General features: G+C 38.2%; 3 protein-coding genes across 6 annotated transcripts in view; 1 reads left to right on the forward strand and 2 right to left on the reverse strand.

The window, feature by feature from the left end:
* Positions 1-126: 126 nt before the first annotated feature.
* On the forward strand, positions 127-8,659 carry LOC123880009 (ATP synthase subunit gamma, mitochondrial-like). The gene is made up of 5 exons (XM_045927863.1): positions 127-287; positions 1,441-1,652; positions 6,550-6,713; positions 7,405-7,569; positions 7,834-8,659. The coding sequence occupies exons 1-5, from the start codon at positions 196-198 to the stop codon at positions 8,095-8,097; spliced, it is 897 nt and encodes a 298-aa protein (XP_045783819.1). The 5' UTR covers positions 127-195; the 3' UTR covers positions 8,098-8,659.
* A 532-nt stretch (positions 8,660-9,191) lies between these two features.
* On the reverse strand, positions 9,192-14,986 carry LOC123880005 (glycine cleavage system H protein-like). The gene is made up of 5 exons (XM_045927857.1): positions 14,860-14,986; positions 11,900-12,013; positions 11,003-11,082; positions 10,319-10,447; positions 9,192-9,980 (listed from the first exon to the last, which is right to left on the reverse strand). Exons 2-5 carry the CDS (start codon positions 11,994-11,996, stop codon positions 9,819-9,821), a joined length of 468 nt encoding a protein of 155 aa, XP_045783813.1. The 5' UTR covers positions 11,997-12,013; positions 14,860-14,986; the 3' UTR covers positions 9,192-9,818.
* A 2,382-nt stretch (positions 14,987-17,368) lies between these two features.
* LOC123880360 (amino acid transporter AVT1D-like) overlaps positions 17,369-20,563 on the reverse strand; it is a 36,490-nt gene continuing 33,295 nt past the window's right edge. For 3 of the 4 annotated variants that reach the window (XM_045928461.1, XM_045928463.1, XM_045928464.1), the window contains exons 6-9: positions 20,176-20,414; positions 19,712-19,918; positions 19,147-19,342; positions 17,369-18,931 (exon numbers count right to left, since the gene is read on the reverse strand). In XM_045928461.1, the coding sequence (XP_045784417.1) occupies positions 18,796-18,931; positions 19,147-19,342; positions 19,712-19,918; positions 20,176-20,414 (778 nt within the window). In that variant the 3' untranslated portion in view covers positions 17,369-18,795. The remainder of the gene's footprint in view (positions 18,932-19,146; positions 19,343-19,711; positions 19,919-20,175; positions 20,415-20,563) is intronic. The other variant, XM_045928462.1, reaches the window with a different exon arrangement.

Here is a 20,563-nt window from a genome sequence, read left to right on the forward strand (position 1 = left end):
AATGGTACCAAACATCAGAAGCAAAAATTTGCGATAAATAATTGACCTTTATTTTATCCTAGTGAAAAAGTGTCAATTTATGAGTGACAGTTTCCAACATTATCCGTCAAGGATTAGTTATTTAAAACGAAGAAAACGACGCAGAAAATAGAAAATTATAAGATAAAGAAATTAATGCATGCCTAATTATATAGGATGGTACAATTAAAACAAGTTGCCTTGCGCCTGAAATCGGTGAAAAATATCCAGAAGATCACCAAAACTATGAAGATGGTCTCAGCTAGCAAGTAAATAAGTTTTTTTTCATCATAATATAGGTATATTCGAAAACGAAAATTGGCAAAAGAGCCGGGGATAGCGAGAGCAAAATTCTATTTCGTTGTTAAGAGTCATAAGGTTGCTCGCATAAATAACCAGGTCTCCGGTACCGATAGATCGGTGCGGGAAAATTGCCTCATATTATCTTACTAGCTGATGCCCGCGACTACGTTCCCGAGGCTACAGGTTTTTAAAAATCCCGCGGGAACTCATTGATTTCCCGGGATAAAAAGCAGCTTATGTGTTAATCCAGGATATACAGCCAAATCCGTCCAGTACTTTTTGCGTGAAAGAATAACAGACATCTATACATACAAACTTTCGCGTTTATAATATTAGTAGGATGAGCTCTTACATAAAAGACGAGTGACAGGTGTACCGGAAACCTGACTCTTTATGACGGCACCATAAGGGAGTTCGTGCTTTTTCTCTTCTGATGGACCACGTTCGTGCTTTAGTACTAAGTATGTGTTTTGTTTTTTCTCCTAGGTAATGATAAAAAATAGGGGCAGAATTATTGCAAATGCAAAATGCATTGCGATCCATGCAAAAAAAAAATCACGTCGACCCGTGGCTCCATTACGATGTGATTGAAGGACAAACCAACAAAAAACACACTTTCGTATTTATCATATGTAGTAAAATGATGGTTAGTGATATGGGTAGTGATTTAAATTTATAACCACCACTTTGTCCCCCGTTGCGTAGAACTGTCCTTGGCGCCAATTCTCCTATTTCAAGGTTGTGTAAAACTCTTAACCTCAACACCTCTGTCATCGACATTAACTCTGACTCTTTGTATAGGTTTCGAGAAAAGATTTTCATATCGTGGAAGTCTTGAGTCTTACTCTTTACGTTTAGCCATAGTTAGTTTACATTATTAGATACACTTCATTCATTCTTTCTTTTTTGTTTATCTTTATCCACTTAATTATCATCGTTGTACCTACTAATTTTTTTTTTTTTTTGTAACTTTGTTGTTGTAAATGTTGTGTTCACTTGTAAATAGCGACTACATTTAGCAAATAAGTTTAGATTATGTACTATTGTTAATGTTTAATGTAAGTAGCTGTAAGTGAACCTAATTAATAAAAATAAAATAAAATAAAATATATTTTTCAGGTTTACAAAAGCAGAACGTGAGTTAGCTTCAGCACGCCCTTTTGGCTATGGACCGCGAAAGTTCTACGAGTCGAGTCGTTTAGTTAAAGTGGAGAAGAAGGACGATACTAAAGGCAAGGAACCGACTCCTGAGCCGGTCACAGAGAAACCAGAAGAGGGCAAGGACCCCAAGAAAACTAAGAGGCTATACGTCGCTGTGACTTCTGATAGAGGTATTTAGTTTTCCTTAGTTTGCTTAAAAGATGAAAAAACCGGTCAAGTGCGAATGGGACTGGAACACAAAAGATTCAGTACCATACCCCACCATACTAAAATATAATAGTTATGTATATAAAATTAAGAGCGCCACCTCGCCAACAAACTGGCCCACCAGTTTGGCGAGCTAAAAAATGTAACATTAAAAAAAATTAAAAAAAATGCCGTGAACTGTGCCTGCAGTTTGAGCTGTAGATAGTAGATACTAGAATATACCCACATTGATAACAATCCTATCCTACTTGCATGTACGTAATGGATGTTTGTTGCTCTTTCACGACATAACTACTGGACGGATTTGGCTGAAATTTGGAATGGAGATAGATTATCCCCTGGATTAACACATAGGCTACTTTTTATCCCGGAAAAGCAAAAAGTTCCCCCGGGATTTTTAAAAACCTAAATTAACGCGGATGGAGTCGCAGCATCATCTAGTTACAAATGAAATAAGAATATGTTACACGTGAATGAATGGAATGGATCATGCTGCAACTATGTCACCCTGGTACTGATAACTTTGGGGTCTCGCGCTGACCTCGGCTGGGGTTACAAGTGACATCGGCTCATACAATCCTAGCGTGGAAGACCACTCATGATGAAAATTAGTAAACATTCCGAAAATATGTATAGGTATCTAAGAGCGGTTAAGCACATAATATGACGACTCCCCTAACGCAGTGGTAAGCGCTGTGGTCTTATTAGAAGGAGGTCCCGGGTTCGGGTCCCGGCAAGGATTTGTAATTTTATAATTTCTAAATATCTGGTCTGGTCTGGCGGGAGGCTTCGGCCGTGGCTAGTTACCACCATAACAGCAGATCCGTGCCCCCAAATTATTTAGCGTTCTGGTACGATACCATGGTAATAAAAACTGCCATACCCCATCCAGGTTAGCCCGCTTCCATCTTAGACTGCATCATCACTTAGCACCAGGTGAGACTGCAGTCAAGGGTTACTTGTAGGTACATGAATAAAAAAATAAAGCACTCATCCGATCCGAATCCATGACGATAAAGATGCTAGCGTGTAGCCGGAGCTTCACATTTTAAATTGAGTAGGTATGCTTGTTAAACGATCTAAGTATTTTCATTCCGAACAATAAGCGTAGGCATTCTATGAAGCTGTCAAAATTGGTTAAAATTATCAACATTATCAACTGATATTTATCCACACATAGGTCTCTTGCAGGGACTTCCATACACCACGGGCTTGCACCGCCTGAATCGAGCGGCTCCCTACCAAAGACTACAATATTATACTGGGTATAGACAGGCAACTTGGGTTCTGTCGGGTTCTATGGGCGGTCCTTTCGAGTGAGCGCCCTCTAGTGTTTGTCTAGGCAAAATTTTGCCATATCGTATATATAGCTACCTATAGGTACAGCTATAGAATGTAGTACCTACTCAAATAAAATTGTACTTAGCTGCCCGGCTAGCATGGGCAGTAGATAAAAATTATATCATTTTTATCTACTGCCCATGCTAGCCGGGCAGGACAGAACAGGACATACTGGACCTACTTACACAAACCATACCTAAGATATATTGCAAAAGTTTAATACGAGCGACTTGGAACTCATACGCAGCCATTTGCAATAAAGTAATGCCATAGTAAAAACTTAAATATGACCATTTTTACATAGGGCATCAGTAAAGAACAATAAATTACTCTATATCATTACAGCCAAAAATGAGTTTAGGGTACATTTATTTATTGACATATTTTTTGTGTGTTTTTTCTATCATTCAATGATAAATTAATTAATAAGGATGATTTTTAACTTGTACAAATTCCCATCTTGTAATTGTATATTTTAGTCTAGTAACACTGCGTAATCCGTCATATTTTTGTAGCCTATCCTTTTCATAGATGGCGCTGCTAAAAGTCTTAGACTCCCATAGCTTTAAGTTGCCATAGCATGCTCCCTACGACTCGCTTGATGTCATCCGTCGATCTAATGGGAGCTTCAAAATGTCAAATCACTGGCTAGTGGCTACCAAACTATAGCAAAAGAAATTGTTGGGAATGACCCTTCTCGTGTCTATAGGTACCTACATAGAGGTCGTTGGTATAAAACATGCGCCAAGGCTAACTTAAATAGTACAGTCAGTTCAGTGTTCCAATAAAATTGACTCTACCTTATCACACGGATCACGGCCAAAGACTTTCAAGTTATTTTTAACTTAGTTACCTACTTAATGCGTTTTATATCCTTTTCCACCACTTGCTCTGAGATTGTTGTGAAAAAAACAAATACGTCAATCGGCTCTTTTACATAGGCACGCCAGCAATTTCCAACACGACCATAAGAAATTGCTGGACAGTTTCATTCTGGTAACGTAGTTCTTTAAATGCACACTACGTATGATTACATGTTTTATGTAATGATTAGTTATATTATTTTAAATTCTGAATATGAATGAAACTCTTCTATAAGATTAAATTAAAAATGTTATTAATAAAAATATTGTTAAGAACGCCTTCAGATATCTATTAATTTTTTTAAGTTGTTTAATAAAAATGAGTAGGTACCTACGTATGTACGCATAGAGTACTGTACGTTTAGGGAGCTTCTACATATATTTTGGTGCAGGTAACCCTAAAGTAGTCCTTTTTTTCTTTGATTTTACATCACCATTTTCAAAAATTTCAATCGAGCAAAACCGGGTGGATCAGCTAGTACTACATACCTAACTATCATGTTAATATAATGTAGGTTCTAGTAGCAGAATGTCACCGCGCAAGATATTACTGTTTTATTGAAAGTTGATGATATTATCATTGTTTGTTAGGGTTCCGTACCTACCCGAAGGGTGCCAACTGGAGCTTCCGCAGTCTCCGTCCATCTGTCTGTCAGCGGGCTGTATCTCATGAACCGTGAAAGTCATAGAGTTGCAATTTTCACAGAATGTGTATTCCTATTGCCGCTATAACAACAAATAATAAAGATTCCAATATGGACGCCATGAAAATGTGCTATTTTTTTATACGACTCAAAATCACACTTGTTTAATCTATTCACGGTAGGTAGCTACTGCTTTTAATAGTATTTATTACAAATTAATGTAAGTACATATAAGTGCACCACCTACCTCTACCTTCTAATAAATATTCTAAAGCTATATGTGTGGCCACAGAATAATGTGTGGCTAAGTAGGTATGTCCCTTGCACCACTTGGTTGCTGGAAGAGATCGCTAGATTCATTCAAAATACATACCTTTTAGTCTACTTTTAGCTCATATAACATAATAATTATTATATTACTTACTTAACAAAACTCTAAAGTATGTAAATATTATGTATCCATTTTTCATCAAGTACATAGCATAGGTACAATCTGTGCAAAATAAGTAGGTATACCTAACTGGTAACCTCCTAACCTACAAAGAGTTTATATGAGAGTTTATATTTAAAAATAAATTGATAAATTGCTTTAGTTACCTACTTATTGTGATAATTTATGTATCTATGTATTTTCCATTAAGTTGTACTTGGATAGAGTTTAGACGTATGTTTAGTGACTCAGCAATTTGGAATTACTATCCATAGTATAAATGCGAAAGTGTGTTTGTTTGTTGGTTTATTGGTTTGTCCTTCAGTCACGTGCACCAGAGCAAAGAATTCACGGGATTTTTTACATGGGTTTGTATAGGTGTGACATAGGCTTCCTTTATCCCTTGAAAAAAATTAAAAAAAATTGAATCAGCTAGTATTAATTAATATCAACCCATTGCTGGTCACTACTGAGCATGGGACTACTCTCAGAAGGACTGAACTCTTGACATCCCAAATAAAAACAGACATCTTTAATAACTAGGCTATCACAACACTAGCAGTTAGGTTAGTTATTGCTTGATGGTTAAATATTCAATCATAATAAAAGAAATTTGTATGTAGATTGTACAAATGCTTGTAAATACCAATTTATCTAAACATGACGGTCGTAAAAATGTTTTTGTCTCAATAAAGCTGATAAGTTACTGGCCAATAAAAATTATCTTTCACAAGTCTGATAGCCCAGGGGTGAGCGCGTACCATAACATCGCAAGGTCGAGGGTTCGACATGCCTTGAAGAGTTGCCTTGTACCTAAGCTAATTTGCGTTCCTTACCTACCTAACAATTTAGATTAGGTATCTTAGTTCTTAGGTACCTAAGGTAAGGAATGCATTAAATCCAATCAATCTAAAAAAACCATTTATATATACTTAAAAGGCGAAAACAAAAACCCGAAAAATCAATTTATAGATACCGCCATTTTTTGATGTAACATCCGCTAGGTCAATTTTTTTCGTACAAAATATAGCCTATGTCACCCGGACCATTACAAAGAATCAATTGACCCTTCCTTTTACCTTTGCTGCAGTCGGATAAAAAAAACTAGACATTGCTAGTTGCCACTTGCCAATACGACGCCCGCGTGGATTTCTAATACTTTAGAAATTCAGAAATTATAACTTTAGAAATTATAAATTTCAAAATTGCCACATTTTATAAGATCACAGCGCTCACCACTGCAATAGTCTGCACGGGCCCCTACGAGGCGATTTGCTTCCTCGTTTCTAATACGCACTGCTATAGAATATGGAATGCCCTGCCGGCTTCCGTTTTTCGTAAGTTATATTGGTACCTTCAAAAGAAGAGTGAATAGGTACCTTCGGGGCAGGTGCACTGTATCTTAGGTTGCCTAATATCATCTCCTGTTTGGTGTGATTGCAGTCAAGCGCAAGCCCATTTAGTTATTTAAAAAAGTATAAAACTTATTCCTTTCTTTTCGATTCCAACCGACTTTCCCCAAATGCACGTAGCATTAGCAGAGAGCATTGGGCCAATGTGTACCAGGGTGTTTTTTATCCAGGTCTCTGCGGCGGGGTGCACTCAGGCGTGTCGCGGCGCGTGCGTCGCACACTGCAGGAGCGCAAGGGTGAGGTGGACACTAACCGGCTGGTGTGCATCGGGGACAAGTCCCGCGCGATGCTCAGACGGGTCTTCGCTCAGAACATGCTCGTCAATGTTAAAGATGTAAGATATCATCGGGGACAAGTCGTGATCTATGTTCAAGTGGATCTACGAACATACACGTCAATTTTAAACATACCTACTTAATAAAATAATTTTGATGACTTTCCACTAGCGTAATGTACAATACTTTCAGGAAAGTTTTAATATAATATTTATTGCATTGAGTCATCAAGAGAATAAGCAAGCGCGGTGCCTGCCTATTAGGTGCGGCAATTATAACAGTAATTAATATTGCCATAATAATGACTGCAGGCGCTTTAGATCGTTGTGGGGAAAATATTTTGTTTGAATGGATTATTGAATGTATCTTTCCTTCAATGATTTAGTTCCCGGATTAATATTAAAATTACTAATGTAACCTATTTTTAATGTACAGTTGCACTCTTTCGCCGGACAAACAGACTATAACACAAGCCACTTTGTTTTAGGTACAATCTAAAATTCACAAACCTATAAAGCTCCACGGCCCAAAAGTTTAACCGATTTTAATGAAAGATACAGAGTTAGCTTCCATGCCGGGGAAGGACATAGGCTACTTTTTATTCCGGAAAATCAAGGAGTTCCCAGGGGGTTTATAAAAGACTTAAATCCGCGCGGACGAAGTGGCGGGCATTAGTTAGTACCTGATATTTACAGATATCGATTCAGGGTCAAACCGAGAGTTGCATCACTCTAGTTCACTCTGTTTCAGATCGGCCGCATAGCGCCCGTGTTCGCCGACGCGTCCACGATAGCCGCGGCGATCGTGCAGTCGGGCTACACCTACGACGTCGGCGAGATCTACTACAACAAGTACTTCACCCCCGTCAAATATGAGATGACTGTCATACCATTCTTCAACAAATATAAGATTGTGGTACGTATAAAGCAGACCACTGAACGAAAAAGCATAGAAACCGCGTTTAACAAGTATCTTCAACCAATTAAACTAGCGTAAATTGCAACAGGGTCATGATTGGTTCGAACGCCCTGGTTGGCTGCTTACGGAAATACAAGTGAATTGAAGACACGCGTGATAGAGTATATACAGTATGCGCTGATCACCACGGTAGATATTTCTGTAGGTACGCTATGATGGTATGAATGTTTCACAGGCACAGGTCTTGCCTTTTGTTCACAGGCAGCACCAAACATGAACGCATTCGACGACGTCGACGAAGACGATCTAGAGAGTTACTCGGAGTGGACGTTCGCAGCGCTGCTCTTCTACACGCTCAAAGAGTCCGCCGCCTCGGAGCAATCCGCGCGGATGGCGGCCATGGACAACGCGACCAAGAACGCTGAGGACATGATGAGGAAACTGACGCTACTCTTCAACAGGACTCGCCAGGCTGTCATCACCAGGGAACTGATTGAGATCATTTCTGGGGCTGCCGCGTTGTAGATCGTTCACGTAATCGGCCTGCTCAGGGATTAAATTGTCCGCGAAGGATAAAAATGAATCTGTAATGAAGGCGTAAGACTTGGTATCCACCTAAGCGGAGAGGAGAGGAGATGTGTTCAATCGATCAATAGATTCATAATAGATGTGAAAAATATCACGTCAATTTTAGGGTTCCGTACCTCAAAAGGAAAAACGGAAAACTTATAGGGTATATCACTTTTTTGTCTGTCTGTCTGTTTAAAAATGTGATTGGTTGACTTTACACATCTCCTCTTCGCTCCGCTTAGGTGGATTCCTGCGGTAGTGGAGTGGAGCTGATTCGTCAACTTTTAACAACTGTCACCCTCCCTCACCGCTCTACTACCGCCCTCTAGTTAGTTATGCGCTATACCTATAATAGTATGAAACCCCACTAGCTCAACGGCTCAACTGAAACGGTTGAACGGTTGGAAACCCACCCGTTGCACTATTGTCGTACCTACTAGCACAAGCTTTCCGCTTAGTTGGAGGGGAAAGCGGAATATTAGTCATGATTAGCATAGCATAATAGCATCTTTATAAAAAAGAACACCGTAGTACAAGTGTAAATTAAAAATTTATAACACCCCCGACGATCCAAAGTATTTGAGTTTTCCAAAACATCATTTTCAAATAAATAATTATGTATTTAGGCAACGTCCATCTTGACAGCTTGACATTTGTCTATTGACATAATATTATTAACCTAACGGTTATCTAACCTTCTTTTCTACAAGAAAACTAGAAAAGAGCTGATAACTCTTAAACGGCTGAACCAATTTTTTTTTAGATTATAGCTAAGAACACTCTCGATCAAGCCACCTTTCAAACAAGAAAAACTAAATTAAAATCGGTTCATTCGTTTAGGCGCTACGGTGCCACAGACAGATACACAGATACTCAGATACACACGTCAAACTTATAACACCCCTCTTTTTGGGTCGGGGGTTAAAAAATGAGGAACTTTTGTCCTCCGCGAACAAAATACAGTAAGTAGGTACCTACCTCAGCAGTCTGGGAGCAATAGATGATGATGCTAAGTGAATGATTGAGTATACAAAAAGTAAAAGTAAATGCTTTTGCATTTGCATATTTCGTAATTAAAACAACAATGTTAAGTATCTTTATTTAGATAATAAAAAATGCAATAAAAATCTTATCAAAACAAATTCTTATTTTAAATACTAAAACATTGGTACAGGTTTTATCTTTTTACTTATATAGTAGGTATATACACAGTGAATAAACTCACCACCAAATCTTCATCCAAAGTAGGTAAAGAAGCTGAATCAGTGCGAGCAAGCAGAATTTCTTTTATGAATTACCAGATGATGCACGCAACTTCATCCGTGTGGATTAAGGTTTTTTAAAATCACGTGGGAACCCTCCGGGATAAAAAAATGGCATACGTAACTCTCCAAATCTAACTATGCCTATGTTAATCTGTTGTTCTATTGCGACGTGACCACCAACAAACACATTTTCGCATTTAGTCACACAAGTCTAGATTTCATTTCGGATAATCAAAGAGTCCCTAAGGGATTTTTAAAATATTAATACGTGGATGAAGTCGTGGGCATTATCTACTTTCTTTACATTTTAATTTTTTTTTAAGTTACAGGCGCATTTGTTTGGTTCGCTCCCCCTTTATGTCGCAATGCCCGCATCACCTTTGGGCCGGCCTTGGTTTCACAATCGGTGTGTCAGTGAGTTTCCTCCAGGAATTTATCGTAGGCCACCTGGTCCATCAACTGTTGCAGCTCCTCCGGCGCGCTGAGCCTCACCCGGAACAGCCAACCTTCCTCGAAGCAGGACTTGTTGATCAGCGATGGCGTGGACTCCACTGGACTGTTCTTTTCTACTATCTAAAATTAGAAAGAAAGAATGTTTATTTTTTGATAGGCATGCCACACATTACACTGACTAAAGCTTGACAGAAGAATATGCCATGTGTGGCACAATCCGTAAACGCTAAATCACTTGCGGTGGTAATGGTAACTAGCCACGGCCGAAGCCTCCCGCCAGATCAGACCAGAGAAAATTTAGAAACTCCAATTTTCCCCTGTAGGGAATAGAACCTGATACCTCCCTCAAATAAGACCACAGGGCGAACCAGGGACCAGATTGAAAAAGATATTGACCCAGCTGAAGATCAAGCTGGAACTTGTAACTCACAAGACAAAGAATTAGTACAGATACTCACGGTCCCGGAGACTGGAGCAATAATCTCGCTAGCCGCCTTGACGCTCTCCAAAGCTCCGCACTCTTCTCCAGCTGCCACCGTCGTGCCCACTTCTGGCAGCTGGACAAACACCACTTCTCCTAAAGCTTCCTGAAACGTTTATAACAAAAAAGCTTTTTAGAGTTCCGTACTCGAAGCGTGCCGACGGGACCCTATTACCACTTTGACTTTGACTTTGCTCAAACTTAAGATTCAGTTAAAACGAGACAGATGTATGACTTCCACAAAAATCTGTCTCGTTTTAACTCTGAGTAAAGTCTGAGCAAAGTCAATGTACGCTCTATAGATCTACCTAAGGGCCGGCGCACATATGGCGGCGCACATATATCGCGTGACACATTACGCGAATTTCTACCAGAGAATGCGCGAGCACGCGCGGGACTGCGCGCGGATGCGCGAGTATCCGCACGGATGCACAATTGATTTTAGATATTATTTCAATGAGGACAATGTCGATAATATTTTGACTGTGAAAAATGCTCTGCGCTACGCTCCGCCATAGGTATGTGGGCCGGCCCTAAGACTCCGCTGTCCGTCCATCCGTCTGTCAGTGTCAGTTGAAATTTTCACAGAATGCCGCTATAACATAAAATTACAAGCGCCAGCGTTGACCATCAGCATGAGAATAATCCAGCTTATAAATACCTGAGCATATTTAGATATGCCGACAGTGCCGACTCCTGCATCTACTGTCAGCCATTCGTGGTCTTTGGTGTAATAGCGACCTGAAACATTCAACGCCATTATAAATGAAAATAATCGTTTTTTTTTAATACATAATCTCTTCAAAATAATATATAAATCGATTTTTTTACCATGCTGTATAGTAAAATTGCGTTTGTGTGAGTAATGTGAATAGGTAACATTCGGAGTTAGTAAATCAGAATTAAGTATTTCTGTAGATAACTGCTTCATTCAATAATTATATTATTTACCTAGATATTAAGAAAAAGCGAAGAGAAACAATAAAATCTACTTAGCTAAGTAAGTATACAACAAAATATTTTGTTCGCCATTTAGTATTTCCATTATTTAATTAAGTACCTATCTACGTACACTGTAAATAGTACCATAGCCAGTAGAAGGTGCTTGAATTATAAAATTATACAAATGATTTATCCAATTCGCTAGCCGAATAAATTTCGCTTTCGCTCGTTATCGCAATGCAAAAATACAATAAGCATCTTTTAAGTTATTAGTATTAAGTTATTTTGATGAGTGATGAAAAATATATGCTACGAGATGCTAATAATAATTATTCAATATAAGTCTGTTATTTTTTCTGTGTTTCTGTTGTTTTTTCTGTTGTTTCTGTTATATTTTCTGTGTTTCTGTTATTTTTGTTATTTTATTGTTTTTTGTTTAAAAATAGGATAAAATGGGAAAAATAAATAAATGAGAGTTAAAATTATTCAAAAATATTAGTAGAAAAAGCTCATTCATATCGTCTATTCCGATCTGTTAGACTGTAAGGTCTCGTCTCATCAGCTAGTAGGTATACCTTATTCAGTAAGTTACTCATTTCAGCAAATGGTTGGTTACCTTTACTCTTAGTGCAGTACAACGCTCTTCTGCAGCAATGCGTCACGTGAGGTCTGCTAAGCCTGCTCAGCGTCCGCAGCACACTGCATAGCACCATGATTGATTATATTTTTACTGAAATTCATGGAAAAGGCAAAACTTTGTTAAATAAACTCGAACTCAAAGGATTTATCCTCCTACCGTTTAATTATAATATCACTAGTGAGTTTGTAATATCGCGGCTTTGACAATATACCTGCGACCAACTGCGACATATACAACACAAAAAATGTTTCTATAGATCCTAGTTATAGTCCAGTAATACTCCCTTCTCAACAGATGGAGTGTCGTTATTAATATTTGACTCACACATCTAAATCATGTAGTTGGGCGCGTCATTTGAAATTAGACAAACTATACCTTGTACACTTTTTGATTGTCAACTGTTGAATTTGGGAAACAATGATGTGATGGTGAGATGGTGATAATCAATAAACGTAAACTTTAAAACTAAAGCTACGAGGGTTCCAAACGCGCCCTGGTCAGAGAATATAGATGCGCCAAAAGCTCCATGTCTCCAAAAAATGTCAGGGATAAATAATTTACAAAGGCTCTTTCAAAATACATAGATTGCCGGCAATGTATCGGCGGATCCTCGAGTAGGTACCTACTGCAAATGTTGGTGTGCGACGCGAATTGCGGTAGGTACATTTCATAAGCGCATTTTCAGACAAAGACAAGCGTATTGCTTACGCTGATAAGTGAATAATAATATTTTATTATTCGCTCGGGCCACTTTGTGCGTGTTAAGACTTACGTAACGTAATACGTAAACGTATACGGAATAATATAAGACTTATCTACGAGTACTTCTCTTCTCTCTGGGCTGGTTTCCGCACTTAAACTACGAGTACTTAATAATCGAGTTTTTTTACGTTAACCGGGCCTTTTTGTGCGTGTTAAGACTTACGTAACGTAATACGTAAACGTATACATAATAATATAAGACTTATCTGCGAGTAATAATCGAGTTTTCTTACGTTAACTAGAAAGCTGCCCAAGCTTAGAATAGGTCAGTATCTTCTGTACTTATATTTTTATCTATACTAATATTATAAAGAGGAAACCTTTGTATTTTTGTATGTTTGTAATGAATAGGCTCAAAAACTACTGGACCGATTTCAAAATTTCTTTTACCATTACTTAGAGGGATTCTTCCGAATCCGTATAGGCTATATTTTATCCCGGAAAATAGATAGGATTTTTCGTGGTAGTGAAAATTGTGGAGTAAGGGTGGAGTAAGGCGTCGAAAAAACTGCCGTACGTTAACGATTCTCGCGAACGCTGCCTAAATGGTTAGAGATGTATGGTTGACTTCTATAGAAAAGTTGTAGAACTCAATAATGCCTACAAAAAAGTGCGCAATAGTATAAACCAAACATTTATATTTTAGCCATTATAACCACTTTTCCATAGAATAAAAGTAATTAAAATTATTAGCCTATGTTTATTCATCATATTATCGTCAAATACTAATCCTTATCCAAATAAACTATTTATTGAGCAAGATTGTTTCAATAGCTATAAATTACTTTTTATTTTATTCCAATCGGACAATCCATTCAAAAGATATTACGAATTTAAAATTGTAATTGGTATTAAAATGAATGATGGTGTCGCACGACTCGCACGGCGAAACCGCAGGGGTTCAGAGAGCTTAAAAAATAAATGTCCACCCGTGCGAAGCCGGGGCGGGTCGCTAGTATATTATATTTTAACTATCTAACTCTGTTTTAATTTTAATTTTAGGTCTATATACAGATGGAAAATCGTATGACAAAAAATCCCTCTGTCGTTTCAAAAATACATTTTTACGAGGTCTAAGTTAGGGGCGAACTACTATAGTTAATGATAATAAGTATAATTAGTAAGAGTCTAAAGTGATATTTAGTTAATCAGTGCATGATCTATTGATCTCCGCGTAGCCTTGAGCTATTTAGTTCAAATTAAACGTAAATGCTACAGAGTAGGAAATACTTTGCTTAGAGTTTTACATAGTTAAAAAAAAAAATTGAGAGAATCACTGACGAATTCATACATTTTCATTGCCGAAATGCTCAAAGGTTTGTTTAAAATACCGTTGAAAATAAAACAAAAAATAAGTGATTGCACAAGTCAGTAGGCACCTACATTCATAGTCATACCTTCATAATATAATTGATTAAGGTTATCTAAAGGTAAAATTTTCGTTCAAAGATAACAAACCCTGTCGGTGCAACCCATTTAGCTTAAATTAACGTTAAAAGTTTAACGGTAACTGTACATAGACGTTAAGGGCCTTATTTAAAAAATGCGATTTTCGTAAGCTTTGATGAATACTATAAATACAATAAGTCTGATATTTCAATATCTGCTTTTTAGGGTTCCGTATCCGAAGGCTGCCAATGGGACCCTACTAAGCCTACGCTGTTCGTCCGTCCGTCTGTCTGTCAGTGGGCTGTATCTCATGAACCGTAAATAAGTAGAAAGTTGATCACAGAATGTGTATTTCTATTGCCGCTATAATAACAAATAATAGGAAAATGTAACTGATTTAAAAAAAATTATAGTTAAAAAAAGTACAATTTCCCAAAACGTCATGAAATTTATTTTTTGTTTATTAAAGTAGTACCTATATTTTAAACCGCAATATTTATTTACCACCGCGGCCAACATTGCTTCACTGCCATCTCTTTCACGGTGCACTATAGTGAATAAATCTATCCCCTATGGTCCTAGACCATGTGATAACTTACGCAATGCTGGCCCTAAGTATTATATACACTACGCATTACGACCCTGGCGAGGCAAGTCAAAGGCACGAGCTCAGCACGAAACAATTGTGTGATTAGCTGTATTTTATCTACGAATTTTTGGAGACCTCTACTTTATACTCGTAGATAGGTATAATTATAAAAAATGATAATAAAACATCGACTAACCTTATCAGCGTAGAAGCGTCCGGGTCGAGATGAGCGTGGATGCTGAATGTCTTGAGAGATCGCGTCTGTACTCTGCGAGTCTCGTCTTGGTTCTTGACTGAGTCTGAGTGAGTACTGACTAACTACACTTCTTTGCGTTATCAATATCCAGAATTTTAACCCACTAAATGACATAGCAGAAGCAATGTGTGGAAGCAAAGTCGAAAAACTGTATAGACCTATCTACTCCATGAAGCTTAGTGTTTATACTATCGTAAGAGACCAAGCGTTCGTCGCCTTAGGGGACCGCTTAAAGGTAACGGAAACCGCTATGAAAGTCATCTGTTAGAGAAAAAATAGTTTCTGGTACCTTTAGCAGTCCCCCGACGCAATCGGATAAAAATTATTTTTTTTACCTTTTTAACCCCCAACCCAAAAAGAAGGGTGTATAAATTTACTCCCCTCTTTTTTTTTTGTTTGACGTGTGTATCTGTGTGTCAATGTATCTGTGTATCTGTGTGTGTTGTGTACCTGTCTATGGCATCGTAGCTCCTAAATGAAAGAACCGATTTTGATTTAGTTTTTTGTTTGAAAGGTGAAGAAAATCTGTTCAGCCGTTTGAAGATTATCATTTATTTCCTAGTTTTCTTATTGTGAATTGCCATTGCCACCAAATTGTACCTACTTGCCTATATTTTGTTTTGCTTTGTAGTTGTGTTTTTACAATAGCAAAAAAAAAAATTTGGAGACCCCTCTCTTTTTTGGATGAAAATGATGTTTAGGTATTTTTGATGTTTAGGTATTTGGTTCGTTTTTTGGTTAGGCAACACGGTGGAACACACAGAATCTGGATGCAAACATACATACATAGACTGCTAAAATCATAACCCTTCCTTTTGGCTTTGCCACAGTCGGGTAAAATTAAACAAAAGCGTAGGTTCGTATTATGTTATTGACATAAACAATACTAACGTATTAAGAATGCGTAATCGCATGAACTTTACAGTTGATTATTATTTATTGACAAATATTCAACAATTATTGCGACAAATGCCCTTGATACACTGATATATTATTATATTACATAGTACGCTGGATCTGCGATTGACGACGTGTTTTTGAAGCAACTTGACTATCCCCATTTTGGCGCTGATAGTAGCAGTGCTGTGAGCGTCATACCTATCTATTATGGCGTCACGTAAGCCTACTCGGTACTCATGAGTCATGTGTTAGTGTTATGGGTCATATGTTAGGATACTATTTGACTAAAAGTATCAATTTTAAGTGCTAGTAGCTAAGCTTAGCTGGACGTTTCGGATCGACCCAGAAAAGAATAGTCATTTTGTTCGGCACGGCAAAAGCATATCTAGCGTACATGTAAAATTATTATTATTATATATCTATGCCTTTATAGAACAAGATAGTGAGGTTTACTTTTTATCGATAAGTAGGATGACTTCTTAGGCATATACTGATCCGCAGTGAATCTTGGCTACCGTCCCAGACACTATACAGTTCAGGACAGATAAGAAACTTGTAAAAAATCTCGAAGCTTCACCTTAAACAAGCAGCCATACCATGAACCATGTACCACGATGGCATAGTTGACAAGAAGTTTTATGTGAAAGAAAACATCATGGGGAAACCTGCATGCCTGAGAACTTTCCATAATGTTCTCAAAGATGTGTGACCTGATGACCTACCTAAGTTGGCTAAACCGCACTTGACCTGCATGGTGAACTTTCAAACCCATCTCATTCTAAGAGGAGACCCCATACTCAGAAAGGCTGGCGATGGGTTGATGAATGAAGATGATGATGGCATTAACTGGTTATGTATGTATTTTCTCTTTGAAAGATATCACTTCACAATCCATCGACAAATGTTCACATTTTTGTGTGTGTTAATCACTATACAAATACTCAATTAGGTAGCTGTTATATTATCTCTTTGTCTTTATCACTTGAGCTCGTCAGTGATATCAGAATACGCAAATATCTACTTCGCGGGGGGTTAAGTGTGACTTACAGGTTGGTAAGCATTTGATATAGGTACGTATAGCTGTAGGGACCAGAGTGATGCACATAGTTCGAAAAACGGATAGGTATAATTATCGGTTTCGGTTATTATCACTAAATAGTAGCTAATGGTAGGCACCATTGCGGACCTATGCCACCTCCCCCCCCCCCCCCCCCCCCCCTCCAAGAGAACTCGTACGATTATGTGATTAATGGAAAGGGATAACGACTATATAAAGAAAGAAGAAACAGGTGTGTATAGCGAATCACATCACACTAATATAATAAAGGCGAAAGTTTGTATGTGTGTGTGTATGTTTGTTACTCCTTCACGCAAAAACTACTTGACGGATTTGGCTGAAATTTGGAATGGAGATAGATAATATCCTGGATTAGCACATAGGCTACTTTTTATCCCGGAAAATCAAAGAGTTCCCACGGGATTTCGAAAAACCTAAATCCACGCGGGCGAAGTCGCGGGCATCGGCTAGTTCAAAATAAAACTACACAAGTCAGGTAATATTATAACGTTTATTAAGAAAAATACGTATATTAATGTATAAAATAGTACAACAACGAAAACATTCGTATTGTACCTACTCATAATACAACATTAAGTAGGTAAGTAAGCATACCTAAACATTATGGTCGTTTATTAAATTATACTTACCTAACACTAAACTAAAGGTAAAACTTGAAGCTAGGTAGCCTAAAAACTAATATAGTAATTTACAGGCTACCAAGCTATTTATATAATAATAAAATTGATATAAAATTAGATTTACTCAATACGGTACAATTTCTTACAAAATAGGTAACCAATCTACACGAATTTTAGTTCATTAGGTATGCAAAACGATAAGGATCCATCATTTTTAAACACCAGTCAACAAAAGTCGCCGTTGCACTTTACGGATAAACATAATCGGAAAAATATCACGTTTATTAAATTTTCCTCTTCATAACATAGCAGATCAAACTGAATTCGTTTATTACAAAATACGTACTACGACTTAGCCTAGTCCTAATGTATAGATGGATTTAAACAAAAAAATCTAGAAAAATTCTAGAATCCAAAAAGAAAAACAAACTATGATAAATCCTCAATGTTCAGGATCGCATCCACACAAATATCTGATGTACATAATAATATCTCGTCGTCAGACTTCTATTGATAATGCGAAATGAACTTATGATAATGCGTCTTCTGGTTAATGAGTAATTTATTATTGTTTTTCGATACATATCATAATTTCAAGTATTAGACATTTGGCTAATGGTATTTTTTCTATGTAATATAATAAAAACTAAATACCAGGCAAAAGCAAGCAGCTTGGAACATACATTCAAACTTATTTTTTTTTTCAAAAATCTGCGACACCATCTTGCCATTTTGTGTGTCTTTTTGAGCTTTAAACTAAGTATTATATTGACGAGGTAAACATATTATACCGATACTGCCACCAGCACTCTAACTATACTCAATCCACGGAGAGAACTTAGTATAGTGATCTCTGTTACGTAATCCCATACAAATGACAAAGAGCAAGCACTCAGTGGGCGTTAACCATTTTGAGTGGATAATCCAACCAATCACAAACATATTTAAAAATTTTTTTTTTTTTAGTACATATACCTATCCAAAATTGCGGGACCGACCGGCAGGATATGAACCTGCATCCCCTGAAAACCCTGAAAAATTATATATAGTAAGTGTTTACAAAAAACATTGAAAGTTCAATTCGAAAATATTTTCAGAACACTTTCGCAATCCAATTTGAAAATGTTTTCAGAAAACATTCGAAATCTAATTCGAAAATAGTTTCGCTTTCGTTAACGCCCACTGAGTTTTTTGTCTTTGTCATTTGTATGGGATTGCAGAACAGAGGGAGCCTTATACTAACTTCTCTCCGTAGTTGTATAAAGGCTGCGTGGTTGTCTACTTCAGATAGCAAGGCGTGGTCATGGCGGTGCTAAAGATGGCGCTGATGGCGCTGTACGTGGCCGCCACTCCGACCAGGGTAGCGCCCACGACGATCTGCCAGCACGCGTACTTGACCCAGCTGGCCACCTCACTGAAGACAAAAGAGACAATTGAAATGTAGACTTGATTCAGAGGAACAGATTCCTATTCTTCTTGACACACAATCTTCTGCAATTCCTTCGGGCAGCTGATGATTAAGGAGTAAGACAGCAACACGAAGTGAGGAAGGTGATGATTGGGGTAGAAGTTAGAACCCTCTTTCTAAATGAGTTTGTAGAAGCAAGTAGAAAGAGTTATAACACTTACGGTGCCTGCTGGCCTTCCCTGGGTGGCTGGCTGATGATGTTGAGGTAGCAGTAAGAAGGCAGCACGAACGTAAGGAAGGCAATGGTGGTGCCTCCCACTAATGCCAGGATAGTGTAGAAGCGGGGAATGCTCTCGCCAATGAAGAGGATGCCCGCCATGATGGATACCCGGGCTAGTGCGCGATAACCGACGGAATCTGAAGATGAAATAATTAATATAGAAGCTTTTTTACTTATTTTTATTCAGATACAAGTTAACCGTTGACTGCAATCTAACCTGGTAATAAGTGATGATGCAGTCTAAGATGGAAGCGGGCTCACCTAGAAGTTTTCATTAAGCCCATACTCCTTTGGTTTCTACATGGCATCGGACCGGAACGCTAAATCGCTGGCCGCACAGCTTTGCCAGTAGGAAGAAAACTAACCACGGCCGAAGCCTCCCACTAGACCAGACCAGAAATTGTATAACTTCAAACTACGGTAGACCTCCCATTAATAAGAACAAAGCGCTTACCACTACGCCAGGAAGACTGTCTTTCACACTCACCTGAGAAAACCATACTAACCTGTGGGAATGCTATACAGCTCCTCCAACTCCTGGCAGACAGGGTTGATGAGGATAATGAAGGCGCAGATGAGGTGGATAGCCATCAGCACGTTGCCAACGAGGCTCAGAGCACTGGGCCCCAATGAAGTGATGAAGTTCGAGCCCACTGACTCTCCGTACACCGCGTAGCCGGCTGTTGCGATGGGCAGGTATAGGGCCAGCATCGCTAAAACATAAAAGATATTTTAAATACAAAACCAATTGATCAGACCTAATTACAAAATTAGGCTTCATTCCGGATACATTCCAACTAATAATACCTATAATACATTCCAAATAATTAACGGCGTCGCCGTACGTTTAGTATTATGTTAGAAATCATGCAAGCACCAACAATATCTGTAAAAATTCTATCTTGTGTAAATAACAATGACCCTCAGCAAAGAACAATGGATCCAGAGATAAAGAGATTGAGAAACTCACCAGTAAAGCCATACTGCAGGCTTTTGTTGAACTTCGTTTTGTCAGTCATGTCGTTCTGTATGGTGGGGAAGGTGGAGGCGCCGCCGAACGCGAACATGATGATGCCCATGGCCAGGAAGAAGTCGCTGAAGCCGTGGATGCCCCAGCGGAACACGAAGGGCCGCACGTCGTTCATCATCTGAATGAAGTAGAGGATGCAGGCCACTACCGCTGCGAAGAACGCTATCACTCCCAGGAACCTGTAAATAGACATGATGACTAGTTACTAGTGAAATCTGCGTCATTTTATCAAACTCTGACAAACTGTGATCTTGTTCTACTTATTTTTTTTTTTTTTGTTAATTGACTATATTTGTGTTATTCCTGTACATTGTTTTTATTTTAATGT

Source organism: Maniola jurtina, chromosome Z, assembly GCF_905333055.1.
Source record: "Maniola jurtina chromosome Z, ilManJurt1.1, whole genome shotgun sequence".
NCBI lineage: Eukaryota > Metazoa > Arthropoda > Insecta > Lepidoptera > Nymphalidae > Maniola > Maniola jurtina.

Excerpts from the sequence above, each read along its gene's own strand:
- LOC123880009 (XM_045927863.1), top strand. The coding sequence starts at position 196 with ATGGTACAATTAAAACAAGTTGCCTTGCGCCTGAAATCGGTGAAAAAT. Across the intron at positions 6,714-7,404 it reads TGCTCGTCAATGTTAAAGAT|ATCGGCCGCATAGCGCCCGT; the intron begins GTAAGATATCAT and ends ACTCTGTTTCAG. Across the intron at positions 7,570-7,833 it reads TCAACAAATATAAGATTGTG|GCAGCACCAAACATGAACGC; the intron begins GTACGTATAAAG and ends TTTTGTTCACAG.
- LOC123880005 (XM_045927857.1), bottom strand. The coding sequence starts at position 11,996 with ATGGTGCTATGCAGTGTGCTGCGGACGCTGAGCAGGCTTAGCAGACCT. Across the intron at positions 10,448-11,002 it reads GCATATCTAAATATGCTCAG|GAAGCTTTAGGAGAAGTGGT; the intron begins GTATTTATAAGC and ends TAAACGTTTCAG. Across the intron at positions 9,981-10,318 it reads TTGCTCCAGTCTCCGGGACC|ATAGTAGAAAAGAACAGTCC; the intron begins GTGAGTATCTGT and ends TTCTAATTTTAG.